This window comes from Microcaecilia unicolor, chromosome 4 (assembly GCF_901765095.1).
Source record: "Microcaecilia unicolor chromosome 4, aMicUni1.1, whole genome shotgun sequence".
In the NCBI taxonomy this organism is placed as follows: Eukaryota; Metazoa; Chordata; class Amphibia; order Gymnophiona; family Siphonopidae; genus Microcaecilia; species Microcaecilia unicolor.
The window spans coordinates 170,521,997-170,544,898 of NC_044034.1; the positions used below are offsets into that span (position 1 = coordinate 170,521,997).

A 22,902-nucleotide genomic window follows, 5' to 3' on the forward strand; every position below is an offset into this window, starting at 1 on the left:
TATGAGTACTTCATTTCCAGGAGGTTGATTCAGCTTTTGGCGGCGGGTGTGGTTCTTCCAGTCGACATACTCCATTGCAGTGTGGTCTAAGTAGTTTTGAGAAATATTTTTAGGTAAGTGTCTTATAAATTGAATTTTTAGTCCATTATGGGGTTTTAAGAAGCAGTGCTCGCATCAGTGTGTTTTCTTTTCTTTTCTGTTTTTTTTCCTCTATTTATTTATTTGTAGTTCTGGCTCTTGATAACACACAGGTGGTTGTGTATTTGCTGATGTAATGGTGAGCATAATTTGAGCACTGGTGTTTCTGTACTTTGGCAGTAAACTTTTTATTAAGCACTCATATTTGAGTGAGCAAGTTGGTTTGGGTTTAATTACAACGTTGTTAATTGGCAGCTGTCAACACCCATTGACCGGGGAATTTTGAAAGTAGAATGAACATTTCAAGTAAGTTGGAAGCTTTCATCATTACCCTGGATTTTCTTCATTGACATGGTTTGTTGAACTGTGACTTTGGATCATCCAGGACTTGGGTTTTCTGAGTCAACGGTATGGACAATTTATGAGTGCATTAGATTGTAGGTGGAGTCGCTTCTACAGTCAGATTGTTTTAATAATTTTGTTTATTATACTAATTATTTGAGTAGTTTTGAAGGTTGTAATAAAGGTTTAACTAGTGTTAAGTGATAATTTATTATGCTGCAATGAATATTAATGAGAGAGATTTGCATGCACTGCCTCCACTGCATACTGATCTCTCTCATGAATATTCATTGTAGATATCCTGAAAACCTGACTGGCTGGGGTGCCTCCAGGACCAGGTTTGGGAACCACTGACCTAGACAGTCATATGCCAAATGCAGTAATAGGGTGATTTGCAAGGCCATTTCTCTGGTTAAACTGATTTTAGTGTTAGAATACAAAATATAAATTAATACGTGCAGTAATGTACCTCGTTCTTGAGCACCCCATCCAGTGACTACGCACAAGCTAGATGGCTGTACCACACTGCCATTAGCTGGAAGACATGCAGGTCGTACGTAGGCAGTGAACTGGAATGGTTCGCTTAGCTGCAGGAGGGCAATGTCTTGCTCCATAGTGAGTATGTTAAATTCTGGATGGAGAATAATTTGCTTCACTGATCTTCTCTAGGAAGAGAAAGGAATGACCTAAGACAGAGTCCGTCTCCTCCTTTACAAGCATCGTTTGATAAGCTGATGACTTTTATGTCTCATTTCTCAAAAACAAAATACAGATCCCACAACTTATACATTTTGGATTGTCAATATTATAACTGCTCTTAACTTTCACTATTGTGATTTTATTTCTTTTTATCCTCTAATTTTTATATACAGGTTCAACTATTTATTATTTTTAATGATATTATGAATTGCTTGCTGAAATGGTATGCCATTCAGTGGTATATCAAGTCTGAATTAACCTGAAACTTAACTCATGTTTATGATTGTCACTAAATGCCTAGCCACCCACCTGGGGTTACCCCGCGGCCACTTAAGAAGGTCTATCCCCAGCACAGCTCAGGTCTGCCTGCACCTGCCGCTTGTGTTCTACACTAGCACCCTCCTCACACCGACTAGGTCACAACCACCTCTGGGCGAGTCTCCCGATCTCCAATTATCCCCATTGATTTCCAGGTTACTGGAGCCACACTCCCAGCAGTCTCACAGTTCCCAGAAAGCACTCACAGACCCAACACACAAACTACCAGGATATAAGCACATAAGTATTGCTATACTGGGAAAGACCAAAGGTCCATCAAGCCCAGCATCCTGTTTCCAACAGTGGCCAATCCAGTCACAAATACCTGGCAAGATCCCAAAAGGATTCTTTATCAGTCCAGACAAACAGGGCGAACAAACAATTATGTTTATTCTCTTAAAAAAATATTGAACAGTGGAACAAAATAATGCAATTGGCAAACAATAACATGTCTCCACGGGGGGGGGGGGGGGGGGGGGGGGGGGGGGGAGTTATTATGCTCATTGATTCATTGCAGGGTTACACATGGAAACCTAAGGCATGGTCTCTTTACCATATGACCAGGCCTTGGGACACAGCTAGCCAATTTGATTCTCAGGATATTGCAATGAATATGAATGAGCTACATTTGCATGCATTACCTTCATTACATTCAAATCTATCTCATACATATTCACTGTATAATTACTAAAGACCACTAAACAATATTATACACAAGTACATTTAATTATTCAAATCTTGAAATGCTCCACAATAATCCCTAATACAAACATTAAAAATAGTACATTTAAATGTAAATAAATTTCCAGTGAGCAGTGGCTCTTGTTTGAGTTGATGCCGCCGGTCGTTTTCCACTTTAGCAGCAATTGAAAGACTTTTGTAATGTTTGCATTAAGTCTTGACTCCTGAGGATGCTGTTTGTGAGTGTGACAAACACGAATGAACCACTGGTATGATACAATAATTTGTTTGGAGTGGAGATTGGAAATATGGTGACTTTTGAGGACTAAGACAACAGAGTATCTGTTTGCATTTGGAGACGAGGATAATTACATCGAATATTAACTGTTATGTTTTGACTGACAATGGTAATTTGATGAACAGTGGAGCTGTCATTATTATGGATAATTGATTCTTCAGAGCTTTTGGCAATGAAATAGCCTGGTATGGAGAGATGAACATTAAATCATTACCAGAAAATAGTCAGTCATTGCATAAGAACGTCATGGTTTAACATGGCACAAGACGAATAAGTGTGTACACGCGCCCAATGAATGCCAAAATGGAGTTACCGCATGGCTACTGCGTGTCTTTTGGGGTAATTTCATTTTTAGCGTGCGCATCCGATACGCACAGCCAAAAGATCATTTTTACTTTCTGCCACGTGTATTGGACGTGCGCCAAATGCCACTTGGTGCGTGAAGGTCATTATGGCCCGTTTACCTCGTAAGACTACACCGCTAGGTCAATGGTTGGCAGTAAGGCCTCAGACCCAAATTGGATGCGCAGTAATTTTCATTTTGCCACACGTCCATTTTTGGCAAAAATTTTAAAAAGGCCTTTTTTATAGGTACACTGAAAAATGATTCTGCGTGCACCCAAAACCCGCGCCTACACTACCGCAGACCATTTTTCACTGCACCGTAGTAAAATAACCCCTCTGTTTGATCAATAATTATTTTATTTACCAGTTTTAATGTATGTATTAGGATTTATTGTGAAGCATTTCAGGATCTGAATAATTAAATAAACAGTACTTGTATATAATATTTTTTATTGGTCTTTAGTAATTGTATACTTTAATTAGATTGTGAACCTAGACTGTTGTGACGCATATTCTTTGCAGATATCCTGAAAGCCTCACTGGCTAGGTGTGTCCTGAAGGCTGGATTAAGAACCCCTGGACCACATGAAGTATAGGTAAGAGGTTAGCATTTGCTAATGAAGGCTCATGGTGCCAAATCCCAGCCCTGGTTCTGTTTGTGCTTCAATTGCAAAGGAACAGGAAGAAATTAGCTAAAAAAATAAAAGGATGAATATTAAAAAAAGTCAGCTGTTGTTTCTACAAAATTTTATTTTCTTATTTTATACCTAAAATAGAAATAACATTTGAGAGAGGTGCATGACTCACCTAAGATTGTTACTTGACCCAAGTCAACCAGGTTTCATCTATGAACTTATAGTCCTTCCTTTTCTAGTCTGATAACGGCAGGCAGCAACTTTACAATCATTTTTCTTCATAGCTGAACTTGCAACCACCCCAGCTGCATTCACTGCTGTTTATAATGTGCTATCCAGATATGAGACATTAGAGGCTACGGACTTTTTATCTCCCTCAGTAGAGGGTTATATAGGCCAGGGTTTACTCTTGAACCTGGTACCTGTGCGCTATGAGTTTAACCTGTGTCACTGTTATGCACTGACAGTTTCCCTGTCCCTCCAGGACTCTCCATTCTACCTCCACAGCAGACCCAGATTCATTTGTTGAATGAGCAGAAGCAGTTCTGGGAAGCGAACCCTGGGAACGGCATGGCAGCTCAGCCAAGCAGCGTTTTTAACAGTTTGGTAATCAGTAAGAGTATCTGGTTGCAGGTTGCACTTGATTATCAAACACTGGTACTTAAATCAAACCAAAAGTATTTACTATATAATAGCGAACATGCTCTCCATCCTACCTGATGGTGTTCCGATTCTCTAAAATCATGCATCCCTGCAATCACAAGCCATAAGTCATGATATCTTTCCCTAGAGAGAGAGAGAGGTTTTAGGGGAATATTTCAAAGATTCTTCAAATGATGTGTGTTTAAAATATCTTTTTAACGCTTTCAAAAAATAATGATGTTCAAAACAGGAAATGCAAGTATGTAAAGACAAAATCTAAAACAACATAATTACATTCACAAATAATAATTCTTACTTGCAAGAATTAATAGGTTCAGTTAACTAAACAATATTATAATCCAGTTAATAATAACTATGACTGTGGTAATCCAACAGCTCCAGCCCCCTTGCTCTCGTGTGTTTACGATATCAACAACAAAAATTGAGAGTTGTCATAATACAGGTTCTTAGATTTTAGCAGCCTTCCTGAATGATGCTCTGGACTGTTCACAACTGTTTGTTAGAATTTCAGTTCAATAGGTTCCTACCTTAGAGAGCTTATAAACTCTGGATATCTGAGGCAATAGAAGATAAAGTGATTTGCCCAAGGCAGTGACATAGTTATGGAGGGGGGTTTGGGCACTGCTGGCTGCCCTCCTGTGCCCTACTTCAGCTGTCAAGTCATCTCCTGTTTTCAATCTAACTGCCTTGGTCAGCTCTCTCCTACTCCCTTTTGGCTCCCTGCAGCACTGCCTTCTTCAATTTTCCAGGCCACTGGCAGCATCAGTGAGGTTAGCACACTGCCTTCGACGGCCCAGAAGCTTTCCCTCTGCTGCAATTTCCTGTCCCGCATAAGCGGGATGCTGCAACAGAGGGAGAGCTTCTGGGGCCGCTGAAGGCAGTATGTTTACCTCACTGTTACTGCCAGTGGCCCAGAAAATGAAGAAGGCAGCGGTGCTGGGAGCCAGAACTAAGGGCACAAGTAGGAGAGCAGACCTGCCAAGTCTACCGCATTCAGTGGGAGACTCCCACTTTTGCAGGTCATCTCCCAAACTCCTGCCAAAGCGGGAAAGTCACCCGCTGAGACACCGCAGTGGTAAAGCAACTCCTGCCTCCCGCTCCCCCTTCCACCCGGTATTCATTTCTTGGCCACTGCTGCTTCTCCTGTTGAGCAGCAGTGGCCGCGACAAAAAAAAGCAAGCGCGGGGCCGCAGCAGTCTTCAAGCATGCACTGTCGGCTCTGATGCTCCTCTCTCTGCCCCTGTTTTTTGTTGTGGCCGCTGCTGCCCAACAGGAGAAGCAGCAGTGGCCAGGAAACATATAGCGGGTGGAAGGGGGAGCGGGAGGCAGGAGGTTGAATGGAGAGAGTGGAAAGATGAGGAGTGAAGGAGGGGACATGGAAAAGGGCTGGAGAGAGAGAGAAGTTGCTGTAGAGAAGGATGGGGAGAAAGGGGGGATCCTGGCTGAGAGCAGAAAGAGGGAAGATGAAGGAAGGGTAGGGAGAGAAACAGGGGAGACATTGAAAGATGGGGAGAGAGAGAAAGAGAGGACATGATGAATGGAAAAGGGTAGAGAGAGAGAGAGAGAGAGACACTGGATGGAAAGATCAGGAGGGGGTAGACATTGGATGGAAGGATCGGGAGAGGAGGTAGACTAGATTTTCAAATATAAGCCACATGAAGACTAATTCAAAATAACCTGTTCCTTAGCTGGGCTCTAGTATTACCGTATTGAAAATGTCATCATACCATGCTTCTATGGTTATGTTCCACTAATAAGTTAAACGATCAACTGGCTTTCTTGAAAAGATTATATGACCTTTGGACGCATGACTAGGAACACAAACATATACTTATTTATTCAATATCACAATTCCTCATGTAAGTGAGAAGGGGGTGGAAGGAACATTGTCAGGAACTCCAGGGAGAGAAAGCAGTAGAACCAGAGGAAGGGACAAGAAGACTTATTTTATTAATACAGCTCAATAAGGCACTTTATATTTGTTATAAAGCAAAGTTGAAAGATATGTGCCACTGCAGTAATTATTTTCCAGGATACTGTGATGTATGTTGAGAGATTGACCAGACTCAAGTCTACTATAATGGCAGAGTTTAAGTTATGGGATAATGCAACTTCATTTAAAAACGTCAGTGTTTCCAATGTTTACATAAGTGTGCATGTAGTTTATGTTGATGCAGGACAGACTGTTTACTAAAAAATCCATTATCAAGTGCACTGTAAGGCATTATTTAGGAATATACCAAGCACTGCTTGCACCTATATGCCTAGTCCCTTCCCATGTCAACTCTGGGCCAGTGGCGTTGCTACAGGTGGGCCTGGGTGGGCACAGGCCCACCCAGCAGCGGCACCCAACATCAACATCTTTCCTCCTCCGTGGTGTCCCGGCATCTGCCTGCCCTTCGCTGAACCCAGTCCCTCATCGGTGTACCTTACAGGTGTCCCCAGTGCCTGTAGTGATTCATTATTGCTGCTTGCGCCGGCCCTGCAGGCTTCTATCGGCCGGGTCCCACTCTCGCTGTCTGGCGGGACCTGGCTGATGGAAGCCTGTGAAGCCAGCGCAGGCAGCAATAATTGAATCACTGCAGATGCCGGGATGCCTGGATGGGGTTCAGTGACAGGCGGTCAGATGCCGGGAAACCACAGAGGAGGAGAGATGTTGATGTGGGGTAGGTGACAAAAAATATAATTTTAAAAATATCTCCGGGGGGGGGGGGGGGGGGGGGATGTGGAATGCTGTGTCATTCCATGGAAGGGACCATCTAAATTAGCTCTGGGTCCATCCAAAATATTGGGTTTGGCTACGCCAGTGCTCTGCCCTCTGCCCCCCCCCCCCCTAAAAAAATGTCAGGACTAGCTACATCCCTGTCCCAAGGTCGCAAGGAGCATTAATGGGATTTGAACACTGCTATTTCTAGCTCTTAGCTCTTTGCTCTAACCATTAAGCCACCACTTCTCATGAAACAAGACCATTACAAATAAAAATATTTCTTCTAGTTGTTAAAAATCCACATGACCATAAACTCTGTACTTGCAATAAAGCATATTTTTTATTTTTTGTTGCAGGAGGCATGTATGGGGCAGAGAGGAGGCATGCCTGTGCTAATTGGTTAATTACTGTGCACTACCCAATTAGCATAGAAGTAGCATGGGAGCCCTTACTGCCTCCTAAATAGGTGGCACTAAAGGCTCCCGGCGGTAATGGCCATGAAGAAAAGAACCCCTAAATGAATTCAGCTAGATGGTCACTCTTACCAGTAGAATTATGTAGCATCTGTGTCTTATTATTAGCTTGCTGTGAATTAATGTGATGTCTTTTTTACATGTTGACACCCTGTTGCTGGTTTACAAATTTAGGGGCTCTTTGATTAAAGGGCGTTAAGCCTTAATGCACGTCTAGCGCACGAGAAAAGGTTTACCGCAAACATATTAAAGAGTTTTGTGGTATTTTGCTTGTTAGCATGCACTGCACTGCTATTATTTTTTGAAAAATATTTTTCCAGGGGTGGAAAATGGGCTCAGAAACATTAGTTCACACTAACGCCCAAATGCTGTATATGGCATCTAGAGTTACATGCGTTAAATTGGGCACACACTCAATTTAAAACACATAACTTAATTGAACAAGCCAATCAGCACTGATAATTGATGATAACAACCAATTATCAGTACTAATTGGCCCTAAGGATTTACGCGCATATCGTTTTCTATAACAATGTGTACATAAATCCTAACGTGTGTAACTATTTGGGGGTGTGGCTAAGGGGGGCGTTCCTAAATTTTATGTGCATACATATTGAATCATACCTAAATATATGCGCCTTCAACTAGGCCTGCTCATACCAGGCCTAATTGCAGGCATCTACAGTTAGGCCCAGTTATGCGCTAAGTGAGATCCTATAAAGAACACATACCCCTTATAGAATCGTGCTAAACACGTTAAATTTTCAGCACTGAGTTTTGGGTGCTACTTATTGAATTTGGCCCTAACTGAATAACTCAAAGGTAATGCAGGAGCACTTAGCTGTCGTACCTACCTGCCGCTGAAGCAGTGCGCAGCTGTGAGGACCCATTCTTTCCCAATGATTGTTCCTCCACACATATGTTCAACTGATAACTGTAGGCTGACCTGCCAAGGCCAAGAGTAAGGAACTGCTTCTTCCCCGCCAACTATTCGGCTAAAGAGAAACCGGGATGGAACTGCAGAAGCTCCACAGATCTCATCTGATACAGAGGAGGTAAATAGTGGAAACTGTATTTCTTTCAAGAGAACTTAATATTCATGCTTAGGAAATAACTGCAACAGAGATATGTAGATTGATGACAGTCTGTAATGCAATATTTACTATATTTAGGTTAGCACGCGCTAAACGCTAGAGATGCCCATAGGAATATATGGATGTCTCTAGTGTTTAGTGCAAGCTTATTTTTAGCATGCGCTAAAAATGCTAGCGCACTTTGTAAAAGGCCCACTTAATGTTTCATAGTAGGCTGATGAACATTTAAGATGAATATTTCTGGAGATACACTCAAATACATTTTTATATTGTCTTATTAGAAATAAATAACTCAGTTTTTCAATCTGTAGGGTGCTTAACAAAGATTTTAATGGGTCAACAAGACAATCTGTTAACTCTGCCTCTGCTGATCACAAAAGTACTTACTACTGGGATGGGGGAACTTTGAGGTTAAGACGGTTATTTTAGTAAGGAAGCAGGTCAGTGGTCACTTATAGGTCAGTTTTCAAAAATTCTGAGCACCAAACTTTAGGTGCCCAGAGTTTTGAATATAAACATTTTCTGACTAAGCACCTATATCATACACTTTAATCTCATGATTCCTAAGAAAAGGGCAGGGTGAGAGAAAGGAAAAAGGAGTAGGGCACTCAAGTGAACCCAAAGCGTGCCAAACTTTATTGCCTCTTTCTAAATCTGTGTTCAGAAAATCCTTTAATTGCCTTTACTTTCTGAATATAGGCAATTAAACTTAATTATGAATCTGGGCATTTCTAGACCGAGGTGTCTGGAATTAAGCACTGAGAAGGTGCCTAATTGGAGTTTATTCTATAAGGAAGAATAGATGCCTACTTTCCTTTATAGACTACTAATGGAACCAGTTATATATGTACATGTGCTATAGGCATAAGAACTTATGCCAGACATAGAAGGGATGCACATTCTTTTGAAATGTCATATCATTGTGTCATTTTCTGCCTTAAATGACAGGACCCGCCCCCCCCCCCCCCCCCCAAATTTTTTTTTGTTTTTATGCAAGTGTGATTTATAGTGCACACTCTTCCCTCTTGACAGGCGCATGCACTTTTCACCGATTCTGCGCTATTCACGAACAATGCACCCTCTTTGGGAAGACTGTGCGCTCTTTTCAATATTGCTCCATAATGAAAACATTGAATAAAAACGAACAAAAATAAAGTTCCCATAAAGGGCACAGGAAACACTACAAAATTAAACTTGGAGGGCTGCACACCCCTATTGTCAATGCTTGCACCGAGATGCCAGAGAGCTGTGCTTAACTTATTCTACAATTGACATGTGTGAGCTCCGCCCACATTCCGCATGTTCACCCTCTTGTAAATTAAACACTAGGGCAGATATGTGTGAATTTACAGAACAGTGCATAGCTGGACTTTTGGCATTTACATATGGATGTGCACACGTACATGTGTATATGTACATATTCTAGGTATTTACGTGAATATTTGCTGCGTAAATGTTAGCATCTTCTTTATAGAATTCTTTCACACTGTTTAGCTGTACAGTGGTCAAACTCTGTGACTATTTCTCATGAATTAGAAACAGCACTGAATGCCATCCATGCAACTCAGCTTACATTAATGCAGTGCTTCTCAACACCTAGTGCCATCAGGTTTTCAGGATACTCACAATGAATATGCATGAGATAGATTTGCATGCACTGCCCCCATGGTATGTAAATCTACCTCGTGCATATTCACTGTCGATATCCTGAAAACCTGATGGAACTAGGTGTGCCTCAAGGACTGGGTTCAGAAGCACATGGGTCCCGCACGGGTGTATACAAATTCCTACCAGCAACGACACCTGGTCAGTTTCTTATCAAATGAGGCTCAGCTCCAATAAATGAAACACTTGCTTTATCGTCAGAAAATAACTTAACAAGTGATGTCAGAAGGAGGAACTGTGAACTGTCCTGTGTCTACCTTAGTCTTATGTTAAAATGGTGAATAGTATCGTACTGTCCTAAACCACCTGCAAATGCTGTAAATAGTAGAACCGTCCTGTGATGCACCCCTCAGCATTTCCGCTCCACCCACTGCATCACAGTTAAGCAGGGGAGACAACGGACAGGGTGTAATTGTGACACTCTTGCCTGCTAGGCAACCAATGCGGCTGCTCACTATGGCCCTTGCAAATAGCACCTATAAGGAGGCAGCTTTTGAGAATCCAAATATAGCCTAAAAACAGAATCATGAATCCAATTCAAGGTTCCAAAATCTTTAAAGCAGGAGCCGCACAATACTGTAATATGTTCAACGCTAGCAAGAACTTATATCACAGTTTTAATCAAGAAATGCAGTACAACATCTACCAATTTCTTCAAGAACTCAGTGGTAACTCATTTCACCCAGGATCTATGACTTACCCACTTCCTCATTGGTCTTATATAATTTTATTTACTTAAGGAACTATTTTAATCATTTGAGCAATTTGTATTAAAATGGCTTTACTTAGCTTGCACAGAGAGACCCGCAACCAACATGAGTCACGTTTCACCAATCAGGCTACATCAGGGTTAATTCTCTGTCTCTGTATCTTCCTCCTTGAAAACCAAAATGGCACCTCCCAATTACTTGAAGAAATTGGTAGATGTTATACTGCATTTCCTGATTAAAACTGTGATATAAGTTCTTGCTAGCACTGAGCGTATTACAACCTAAAAACAGAATTATGGCACATTGTCACGCTTTGTAAGCTAGCTGTCAGCAGTGTCATCACTTACCAAAACTGTCCTCGTCATAAACTGTGATATTTAGATTTTCGGGTCGTGATTCTTTGTCCATTGGGCTTGAGAGTTTTAAATCTAGTGTTTAAAAAACAAACAAAAAAAAGCAGCTTTCTATCTGTGATTTTTCTTAAGCCATCACCCTCCAGTTTATAAATGTCTTTTTTCAGTTTTGAAATGAGAAGTGGGGTTCATTGACATATTTTTAAATACTACAGTACAGATGTATCCACTTCCACATGAATTAATCCCTTAATGGAGTGGAATGGGTAAATACACATTGATTGTTTACTCTTTCAAAATGTACAAAGACCAGGGGACACTCCATGAAGTTACATAGCAGCACATTCAAAGCGAAAAGGAGAAAATATTTTTTCACACAATGAACAGTTAAGATCTGGAACTCATTGCCGGAGCAAGTATTAAAAGCAGTTAGTGTAGCTGGGTTTAAAAAAAGGTTTGGACAAATTCCTGGAGGAAAAGTCCACAAACCATTTATTAAGGTAGAACTGGAGAAAGTCACTGCTTTTCCCTGAGGTTTAGCATGGACTCTTGCTACATTTTGGGACTCTTCCAGGTACTTGTAACCTGGATGGCCACTGTTGGAAACAGGACACGGGGCTAAATGGACCCTTGGTCTGTCCCAGTGGAATAGCTCTTTTGTTCTATTAGTAGGATAATTGAGATTACAGCATAGCACAAATATCTTCACCTGCTTTACTGATAAAGGTAAATGAGGCCTGGAATCCTCTGTAGGTGTCACTGTTATCTGAATGGAAGATTATCTGCATCATGCTTGAGGAGCTCAGAATCGGAGCCGGGACGGCTGAACCACAAGTTTTAGCTAAATCAGAAAACATAGGCATGAACAGAAAGAGAATTAAGATTCCCCTCAACCCTTTTAAAAAAGTTTGAAATCAGTTTTGTCAGCCCATGCGAGCTGAACCATTCTTCTTGTTACTTCTTTTGTGACCATTTCATTTCCCACTTCCTGCTTTAGGATAAATGCTGCAGTGTGGTGTCACAGCAGAATCATTTTATCTAAGTTCACAGATGAACAAATGCATTTCATAAGGCAGCTCCAGATGATTAAAGGTAAATGCGAGCGATAAGAGGCCACTAGCACCGGACTAGCACCTGCATTTACCTGTGCCAAATGATCAGCGGAATCTGGTGCAGCAAACAATGAACACGCCAAGGAATACCGCAGAGCTCGTTTAAATGATATTTAAATGAGCTTATCAGTATTTCGCCTGCAGGATCAGAAAACTGCACTCTGATCCAACGTCCAACCCCATTCCCCAAGTTTACCTTCTTTCTTCATGTTCTAAAAGCTGGCGGCGGCAGTGATTCCCATATGCTGCCCTGCCACCAGCACCGGCCTCTTCTCTCCTGCGGGTGCCTCTGAGGAAACAGGAAGTTACATCAGAGAGGCAGCCGCAGTAAAGGTGGCCTAATGGTCAGGCTACTCCTGGGTGTAACTGTGGCAGGGTATTTTGTAAATTACAGTGTAAGGAGGAGTCCTGTCTAACGCCCGCCCATGCTTTGTCCAGATGTTCACCACTTTACATTTACTCATATCCTTATAGACTAGCGCTTGGGTGTCCTTACAGTTACCCACAAAAGTGCCAGTATTCTGTAAACTTTGTATTTTTCATTGCATAAACTTTTTCAACTATTATATAAGTACCAATACAAGAAAACACTAAGAACAATTCACTACAGAATAATCCAAAATTGTGAAAGTATAAAATTCATATCAAGGAGAGATAGCTTGAAACAACTATGACCATACAGAAAAAAAAGAAAAAAAGAGAAAACGTTAGTCACAGGCTTTAAACTTATTTAGAACCCAATTATACTACCCCACTCTGTCTAAATACTAATCAAGTAACCATTTCCTGTTCAACCAATGCTTTATCCTGCCAAAAAAGTTTCCAATTGTAGAACAGCCACAGATATATACGATTATTCTCATAAGTGACCAGACACTTGCATGGAAGTTTAAGAAAAAAGTGCCTCTAATGGCCAAAACCAGTATTCTGTAAACTTAAGTGTACAAACGGCATATGGACACCCGGGCAGTATGAGCAGAAACTGGCAATATTAGAATAAATGAGAGTAACAGTCAGCACTGGCCATTCAAAGTACAACTGACGTACCAATTTGTTCTTCTTGTTCTAGATCGTCATATGCTGCCACATAGTCATAGCTGCAGTTTTCGCTTAGTTCCAGTTCGAAATCTTCAAACGTAAGCTGTAATGAGACCCAGATCATTATGTGCACTTCATCCTGTCAGGTGTGAGTCATTAGCTTCTTGTTAAGGTAATCTTTGCCTTTAGCAGCAGCAGTGCAGGAGCGATTCTAAAACATTCTGCCTGTGCACTATTTTGTAAATACATTTGGGGTCCTTTTACTAAGGTGCGCTGAAAAATGGCCTGTGGTAGTGTAGACGCGTATTTTGGGAGCGCGCAGAATCATTTTTCAGTGCAACTGTAAAAAATGCCTTTTTTAAATTTTTGCCAAAACTGGATGTGCAGCAAAATGAAAATTGCCATGCGTCCATTTTGGGTCTGAGACCTTACTGCTAGCGGTAAAGTCTCACGTGGTAACTGGGTGGTAATGACCTATGCGCGCCAAATGCCACTTGGTGAGCATCCAATATGCGTGGCAGAAAATGAAAATTATTTTTCAGCCACGCGTATCGGCCACACGCCACAAATGAAATTACTGCAAGAGCCACGCGGTAGCCGTGCAGTAACTCCATTTTGGTGCGTGTTGGGCGCATAAAGACACTTACGCGGCTTAGTAAAAGGGCCCCCAAGTTTGCTAATAAAGGTGCAGTGAAAATATCTTCTAGTGACAGTTTGTGACTGTCTCTGGGAAACGGTGGCTAAAGTAGCTAATCCAAAATGTTGAGAGTAGCTGATTTTTCACATCATGGGTCCTTAAGCAGACTGCAAAGTTACATGTTTGAACTTCTGTAATTTAAAAAAAAAATTTCACATAAAAGAATAGGGTTTGGACTGTTGTATTACAAATTGTTTGCTGTAACAGAATTCATGAAAACCTCATTTTTTGTTTCTGCTGACTTTAGTCACCTTTTCCCAGAGATATTCACATATGTAAAAACAGACTTGATGGGATGCTAGAGTTTTCTTGTAAACCTCTGAATGATTCAGTCTTACACAGAACTTTCATTTAACATGCTATTTGGTCTTGCCATAACATTCATCAGTACTGCAATTTACACAATAAACGTACCTTCACTATGTAATTTTCTGGAGCATGGATGAGCCAGTGACAGTCAACGAAAGCGCTGTAGTCTTCAGGGTAGTGCAACGTTTGTATCACTCCTTCCTCAAAATGGACAGCTATAGACCCACAGCCAGAATCTAGAAAGATGGCAAGCAACAGCTTTGATGCACAGAAAGGAAAGGACATCTGAATTATCCTTAGCTCTTTGATTACTGCATGCAAAGCATTTTACTAGTACAAATTCCTGGTTTCAGGCCCCAAAGGCTTTGAAGCATACTGCAGCTACAACAAAAATATAATATGATCAAACAGTGTTTCTGAAAGTGGTGACTGGCACAGAGAAAGAGAACTGGGTGATGTTGAGTCATCAGGAACAGATTGATCCCCATCTTGGTTCTGCACAAGTGCTTACAAATTCTGTTCTGGGGGACCACACAGCTTGCTAGATTCTCAAGATATTGGTAATGAATGTGCATGAGTTTATATATGCAAATTTATCTCATGCATATTCATTCTGGATGTCTTGAAAACCCAATTGCCTTTGGAATCCCCAGGACAAGTTTGGGAAGTCCTCACTTCTGATTTTGTTATAGTCCATAGATGTAAGGACGAGGGGGGGCAATACCAGGGCTGACTAAGCCTGCCTCTAATGACTTGGAGCCATCTACCCCCAGATTCTATATTGCGCAACTTAAGTTGTGTGCATAACTACAGTTGTATTCTGTATTTGCACACACGACTTAATTAGTTAACAAGCCAATTAACAAGCAATTATTGACACTAATTGGCATTAATTAGAATTTATGCGCACAACTGTCTAAGTGTATTCTATAATGTGATGTGTGTAAATTCTAAGTCACATAGCTGAAAAGGGGGCATGGCCACGGGCGGGTTGTGGGCAGTTCTAAAATCTATGCGCGTTGTTAAAGAATACACTGGGAGGCTCATTTTCAAAGCACTTAGCCTCCCAAAGTTCCATAGAAACCTATGGAACTTAGCCTCCCAAAGTGCTTTGAAAATATGCCTCTTGGTCTGCGCCTAATTTAGGTGTCGGGATTTACACCAAGTTTTACTTGGCCTAACTGCCCACAACTAAATGTAGTTGCTCGGATGGGCGCTCAATATATTCTATAAACTGTGTGGAAATTTAGGCTTATTCTATAAAGTATGCCTAAATTAAGGTGTACTTTATAGAATACGCTTATGCATATTTCATTTCGGTGCTGCTTTTTAGGCATAATATATAGAATCTAGTCCCTAGTAACTCTAGACTAGTGAGCCATGAAAGAAAATGGTGTTTCTAATTTCCTCATGCCACCCCCACCCCCACAAAAATGTACAGAAAAGTAATTCAAGAATATAGGCAATCCAAAATATAAGAGTGTTTATATTTCAAACCCCCATAGTAATGGCAACAGGTTAAGGATTCCTTGTCTATGTTCACCATCTTCTGTTGCATGTCATAAAGATACTGCTAATACTAACTCTCCCTTCAACAAATGGAGAATGAAAGCTTCTCTAATGACAACCCTAGGAGGAAGACAATGAATCAAAAATTAATCAGAAAGTTGAGAGAATAAAAATGAGACAATACCAGGAATATTATTTGGAGGTAGAGCTGTGTAAGCCATTGAGAAACCAGTCCTAGGCTTCTGAAAATCAGAAACGAACTTCAGTATTATACTGTTAGAAGTAACCAGAATAGGCAAAGGTCGGACAACACCGCAGAACTTCCCTGCAAAGAATCGATCACAGAAAAACAACCTTATTTAATGGTCTCAAAAGTTATTCTCTTTAGTGTAGCAAGTTAAAATGCAAATCAGAATAAGATGTAAAACCAAGTGAGACTATTAGGCTTATTTTTGAAAGAGAAGGGCGCCCATCTTTTGACACAAATCGCAAGATGGGCATCCTTCTCACAGGGTCGCCCAAATCGGCATAATTGAAAGCCGATTTTGGGCGTCCTCAACTGCTTTCCGTCGTGGGGACGACCAAAGTTCCCGGGGGAATGTCAGAAGCATAGCGAAGGCGGGACTGGGGCGTGCTTAACACATGGGCGTCCTTGGCTGATAATGGAAAAAAGAAGGGCGTCCCTGATGAACACTTGGACGACTTTACTTGGTCCTTTTTTTTTTAACGACCAAGCCACAAAAATGTGCTCTAAATGACCAGATGACCACCGGAGGAAATCGGGGTTGACCTCCCCTTACTACCTAAGTGGTCACTAACCCCCTCCCACCCTAAAAAAACAAATTTTAAAATATTTTTTCCAGCCTCTGTGCCAGCCTCAAATATCATACCCAGCTCCATGACAGCAGTATGCTGGTCCCTGGAGCAGTTTTAGTGGGTACTGCAGTGCACTTCAGGCAGGCAGACCCAGGCCCATCCTCCCCACACCTGTTACACTTGTGGTGGTAAATGTGAGCCCTCCAAAACCCACCAAAAACCCACTGTACCCACATGTAGGTGCCCCCCTTCATCCCTTAGGGCTATGGTAGTGGTGTACAGTTGTGGGGAGTGGGTTTGGGGGGGCTCAGCACACAAGGTAAGGGAGCTATGCACCTGGGAGCTTTTTCTGAAGTCCACTGCAGTGCCCCCTAGGGTGCCCGGTTGGTGTCCTGGCATGTGAGGGGGACCAGTGCACTACGAATGCTGGCTTCTCCCACGACCAAATGGCTTGGATTTGGTCGTTTCTGAGATGGGCGTCCTCAGTTTCCATTATCGCCGAAAATCGGGGACGACCATCTCTAAGGTTGACCTAAATGTTGAGATTTGGGCATCCCCGACCGTATTATTGAAACGAAAGATGGCCGCCCAGCTTGTTTCGATAATACAGGTTTCTCCGCCCCTTCACGGGGATGTCCTGCGAGGACATCCTCAAGAAAACTTGGGCGCCCCGTTCGATTATGCCCCTCCACGTAAATCATTAGAAAGTCAAAAGGTGTGAATGGGTTTACAGATCACACTGCATAAGGATAGTGTGTGTGTGTGTGTGGGCGGGAGGATTGTGTGGCTGTAACCTACATCTTTGGGGAGCAACAAGATAGGAAGCTTTGACAAGAACCTTTAACCGCCAACAGAGGAGGAAGAGGACTACCACACATGTATAGTAGAGAAAAAAAATCAACAGCTTAGCAGTTTCAAAAATAATCAGGGATGAACATCTGCCATTAGGGATTTCTTGCAATTAGTTTAGAATTAAATTCAATGGCATGCATTTCAGTCAAAGCACAGGCTAGAAAGCCAACATGATATAACAAGGGTAATTCATTGAATAAGCTGAAGAAAGGGCCTTCCAGATGGCAAGTGTGGGAGATGCTTGATTCTAGGCTCTGGCTTTTGTGTTTTGGGGATGATGATGCTGTTTGATTTAGAGCATACAGCCCCTGGGAGGGGTTCCTTGTCATCATTTCTTGGCAATTAGGGATGTGCATTCGTTTGAAATAAGCACAAAACAAAGGGGTGGAATGACATAGAAATGGCATAGAAATGTCAACATTTTCCATCTCATTTTATGTCACTGTCAAATGAAAATAAGAAGAAAAAAAACACAAAATCTTGTGTTTTTTCAAGTGTCATCAATAGTGTGCACTCTTCTAAGACAGCCCTCTATCTCTTGAAAGAATGCACATTCTTAACGACATTGCTCCCAAGACAATAACATAAAGCCCCACCTCCAAAAGAAAAATTATTCCCAGAAACAAGGAAAACAACATGACATGAACATTTTCTGGCTGCACGATCCTATTAGCGGCATTTACCAGGGAGCCACAGTCTATACATCTCAGTTGAAGACCATTTATGAGAGTTAAAGCATGTGGAAAAGAGGAAAGATTTGAATGTGAAGGTTTATAGTCTTAGTAACCTTTTTACTAAAGTGTATCAAGCACTTAACATGCAGTTAGCAAGAAAAAGCAGGCTTTCGCACACACGTATTAAAGTGTTTTGTGGTATTTTCCCCTGTTTATATGTGCTAAACTGTGCATTATTGAACTTTTATGAATTTTTCAATCTGGGGACATTACATGGGTGGACAGTGGATGTGGAAGCATTAGGTAGCTACTGCATTATAAATACCACATGCTAACTAGCTAATGCAAGGTTAATAAGAAAGCTCTTAACACCTCCTAAATAAGAGGGGGTAAGAGCTGCTGTGTAAACATTTGGCAGGTAATAAGCATTAGCACACAACCTAAAAAAAATAACAACAATAAGAAGACAAAGCCCTCAAAAAATGCTGTGTAAAACTTATAGTACTTGCTTAGTAAAATCCTGTGTTAAAATAGATTATTTGCAAATTTTAGCCCTTATTCTTGAAAATGCAGGTTCTTTTAGAGCTGGATGCCCAGAAGTAAGTTCTAAGAGGCTGCTCAACTGCAAAAGCACATCCATATTCAAGTTATCAACTTGGAAACTCCCAAGAACCCTTCTTTGATTTGACTTCATTTCCTGTCTCAAACAATGCAAAAAAAAAAAAAAAAACAACTACAACAAAATCCAAAACAAAACATATTTTGTTTCGTATTCTGCATTTTGCTATGAACTACAATAATTAACAAGTGGTAAAACTCAGACACAATTTAAAAAAAATATATATGAAAAAACATCAAACAGAAATTTTACAGAAAAATAAAACCACGAGTTTGGATGCCAGTTTCATACTCAGAGTTAGCACTGGAAAAAAAGGACTTGCCAATAAGTTGATTGTCCTTAGAATATACAGCCAAAAAATTAAATTCACATGAGACATCATGTTTCAGGTCAAAGCGAAAAAAATTAAGCAAGATGTGCATTTCCTCAGGGACTGTTACCGTCCAGACACAGAACCTGAAAAGGTAAAGGAGAATGTGTTCATACAGTTACTCAAATTCAAATGAATGTTTGAGAAAGATAATTATTTGTCTACTCACTGGTTATTCTCATAAAATTCATTTGGATTTTCTGGGAAATCTAATATACCATTACTGCCAATCAGGTCATGTTCGGGTACACTGCACAACACTGCACAAAATAAAAGAAACCAAGGAGAAGCTTATTTCAAGGTAGTGTCCAAAAGTGTAGTCTACCTGCTTATTTTGGGGGGGAGGAAAGGGTAAAGGAGTCACACTGGCAATGGGGTGGGGGAGGAGAACCAATTCAGAATTAGCATCCACTACATATGGGGGGGAGGGGTGGTCTTCCATGTCGACCCCAAACTACATCTGAGGGCAAGGACAAGACTATAGACAGTTCCCAATATCTGAACCATATGAGAATATTCATAGCCAGCTGAGAGAATGGAGTTATTGCCATGGGAAAGCCAATGTTGGGAGAGGAAAAAGATTCTGATAGTCATTAAGGGGCCCTTTTACTAAGCCACATAGGCGCATGAGCGCGTCCTATGTGTGTCAATTTGGAGTTACTACCCAGCTACCGTGTGGCCCGGGCAGTAATTTCATTTTTTATGTGCGTCTGCTACACGTACCGGAAAATAATTTTTATTTTCCTGCGCGTGGCAGAAACCAGGTGTTAATTGTCATTCTACATGCATAAATGATTATCGCATTGTTACCGCATGAGAACTTACCACTAAGTCAATGGGTGGCGGTAAGGTCTCAGACCCGAAATGGATGCGTGCCAATTTTTATTTTGCTGCATGTCCATTTTTGTCAAAAATGTTAAAAAAGGCGCTTTTTACAGGCGTGCTAAAAAATGGATCTGCGCATGCCAAAACACACGCCTACATTAGCGCAGCCCATTCAGTGCACCTTAGTAAAAGGACCCCTAAAGCTCAAAATTATTTACTCTGTAGCAAAGCAATTACACAGAGAGAAAACTAAATTTTTTATTTTGTCCAACCCCTTTCATATTACTCATCAACACAGCTTTACTATAGATCAAGCAACTTACCCACTAGTATCACAACTAAAGTTATTAGGAGTAATCATAGATTCCTACATGACCTTCGATGCTCAAGTCCAAGCAGTTATAGGAAAAGCATTCAAAGTAATGTGGAAATGAAAAAGAATTAAACATCTTTTCCCTAAGGATATTTTTAGAACCTTGGTACAATCCCTAGTATTATCTCACTTCGATTATTGCAATGTCATCTATGTTGGCGGTAAAGAATTGACCTTAAAAAATTACCACCGGCCCAGAATACTGGAGCCAGACTGGTATTTAGAACTACATGTTTTGAGAAAGGATCCCCTCTGCTCAGAAATCTACACTGGCTACCAATAAAAGCCAGATCTGTCTTCAAATTATGCGTTTTTGTTTTCAAAATGTTATATGGGTTAACCCCTGATTATATGCAACCTTTTTAATATAATAGTCTCTACCATTTTGCCCAACACCGGACATCAAGCTCATCGATCTATAATTTCCCGGACCACCTCTGGAACATTTTTAAAAAATTGACATTACATTGGCCACCCTCCAATCATCTGGTACTATGCTTGATTTTAAAGATAAATTATATATTACTAACAATAGTACTGCAAGTTCATCTTTCAATTCTATCAATACTCTGGGATGAATACCATCCGGTCTAGGAGATTTGCTACTCTTCAATTTATCAAATTGTGCCATTACATCCTCCAAGTTTATAAAGATTTCATTCAGTTCTCTGACTCGTCAGCTTTGAATACCATTTCTGGCACTGGTATCTCTCCCAAATCTTCCTTGGTGAAGACCGACACAAAGAATTCATTTAATCTCTCCGCTATGGCTTTGTCTTCACTGAGTGCCCCTTTTACCCCTCGGTCATCTAGCGGTCCAACCAATTCTTTTGCTGGCTTCCTGCTTTTAATATACCTAAAAAAATTCTTACCATGTGTTTTTGCCTCCAACACAATCTTTTTTTCGAAGTCCCTCTTTGCCTTCCTTATCAGCGCTTTGCATTTGACTTGACATTCCTTATGCTGTTTCTTATTATTTTCAGTCGGATGTCAATCTTCTCCTACATAATGTTCTTCCTGGTTCTAGAGACTACTTGACCCTTCATTTCCCAACTGCAAAAAAGTGATTTAGAAATCTGTTCTCATGGCTGGGTTCCCCTACCAGTGTACCAAATGGTGGAACTCCCTCCCAAAACCGATCAGATGGGAGCATAATTATCTAAAATTCAGGAAATCCTTCAAAACCTTCCTTTTCAAAAATTTCCTGTACCGAGAGTTACCTATGAAAAATGTACCTTAATCAATTCATTAAACCAATGTTGTAATCTAACTTTACAAGCCTTTTTAATGTTTTGTATACATTGACAAATGTTATTTCTAAATTCAATTAATTTTACCGTTTGCTGTTCTGAATTGATTGTACTCAGACTATCTAGTTTATTTACGAAAGGGAAGGACGCCCATCTTCCGACACAAATCAGGAGATGGGTGTCTTTCTCCTGAGGTTGCCCAAATCGGCATAATCAAAAGCCGATTTTTTGCGTCCTCAACTGCTATCCGTTGCGGGGACGACCAAAGTTCACGGGGGCGTGTCGGCAGTGTACCGAAGGTGGGACGGGGGCATGGTTAAGAGATGGGCGTCCTCCGATAATGGAAAAAAGAAGGGCATCCCTCACAAGCATTTGGTTGACTTTACTTGGTCCCTTTTTTTTCACGACCAAGCCTCGAAAAGGTGCCCTAACTGACCAGATGACCACCGGAGGGAATCAGGGAATTGGGGATGACCTCCCCTTACTCCCCCAGTGGTCACCAACTCCGTCCCACCCTAAAAAAAATTAAAAAACATTTTTTCCAGCCTCTATTCCAGCCTCAAATGTCATACCCAGCTCCATCACAGCAGTATGCTGGTCCCTGGAGCAGTTTTTAGTGGGTGCAGTGCACTTCAGGCAGGTGGACCCAGGCCTATCCCCCCCCCCCCCCCCCACCGCCTGTTACACTTGTGGTGGTAAATGTGAGCCCTCCAAAACCCACCCGAAACCCACTGTACCCACATGTAGGTGCCCCCCTTCATCAACTAAGGGCTATGGTAATGGTGTACAGTTGTGGGGAGTGGGTTTTGGGGGGGTGGGGGGTTCAGCACCCAAGGTAAGGGAGCTATGCACCTGGGAGCAATTTGTGAAGTCCACCGCAGTGCTCCCTAGGGTGCCCGGTTCGTGTCCTGGCATGTGAGGAGGACCAGTGCAATACGAACGCTGGTTCCTCCCATGACCAAAGGGCTTGGATTTGGTCGTTTTTGAGATGGGTGTCCTCAGTTTCCATTATGGTCGAAAACCAGGGATGACCATCTCTAAGGTCAACCATCTCAACATTTAGGTCGACCATCTCTAAGGTCGACCTAAATGTTGAGATTTGGGCATCCCCGACCGTATTATCGAAACGAAAGATGGACGTCCATCTTGTTTCGATAATACGGGTTTCCCCGTCCCTTCGCCAAAAGGATTGCCACGCATCCATTTTGAGTCTGAGACCTACTACAAGACATTGACTTAGTGGTAAGGTCTCATGCGGTAACCGGGAGGTAATGGTCTACGCGCGTCAAATGCCACTTGACGTGCATAGCTGCTGCGTATCAGAAAATAAAAAATAT

General features: G+C 41.5%; 1 protein-coding gene across 4 annotated transcripts in view; it reads right to left on the reverse strand.

Annotated features, from left to right (window-relative positions):
* OVCH2 (ovochymase 2) overlaps positions 1-22,902 on the reverse strand; it is a 111,838-nt gene that overhangs the window by 19,213 nt on the left and 69,723 nt on the right. For 3 of the 4 annotated variants that reach the window (XM_030200950.1, XM_030200951.1, XM_030200952.1), the window contains 10 exons: positions 19,287-19,377; positions 19,070-19,203; positions 15,971-16,111; positions 14,383-14,513; positions 13,281-13,374; positions 11,831-11,962; positions 11,116-11,196; positions 8,154-8,340; positions 4,173-4,242; positions 950-1,145 (listed from right to left, as the gene is read on the reverse strand). In XM_030200950.1, the coding sequence (XP_030056810.1) occupies positions 950-1,145; positions 4,173-4,242; positions 8,154-8,340; positions 11,116-11,196; positions 11,831-11,962; positions 13,281-13,374; positions 14,383-14,513; positions 15,971-16,111; positions 19,070-19,203; positions 19,287-19,377 (1,257 nt within the window). The remainder of the gene's footprint in view (positions 1-949; positions 1,146-4,172; positions 4,243-8,153; positions 8,341-11,115; positions 11,197-11,830; positions 11,963-13,280; positions 13,375-14,382; positions 14,514-15,970; positions 16,112-19,069; positions 19,204-19,286; positions 19,378-22,902) is intronic. The other variant, XM_030200953.1, reaches the window with a different exon arrangement.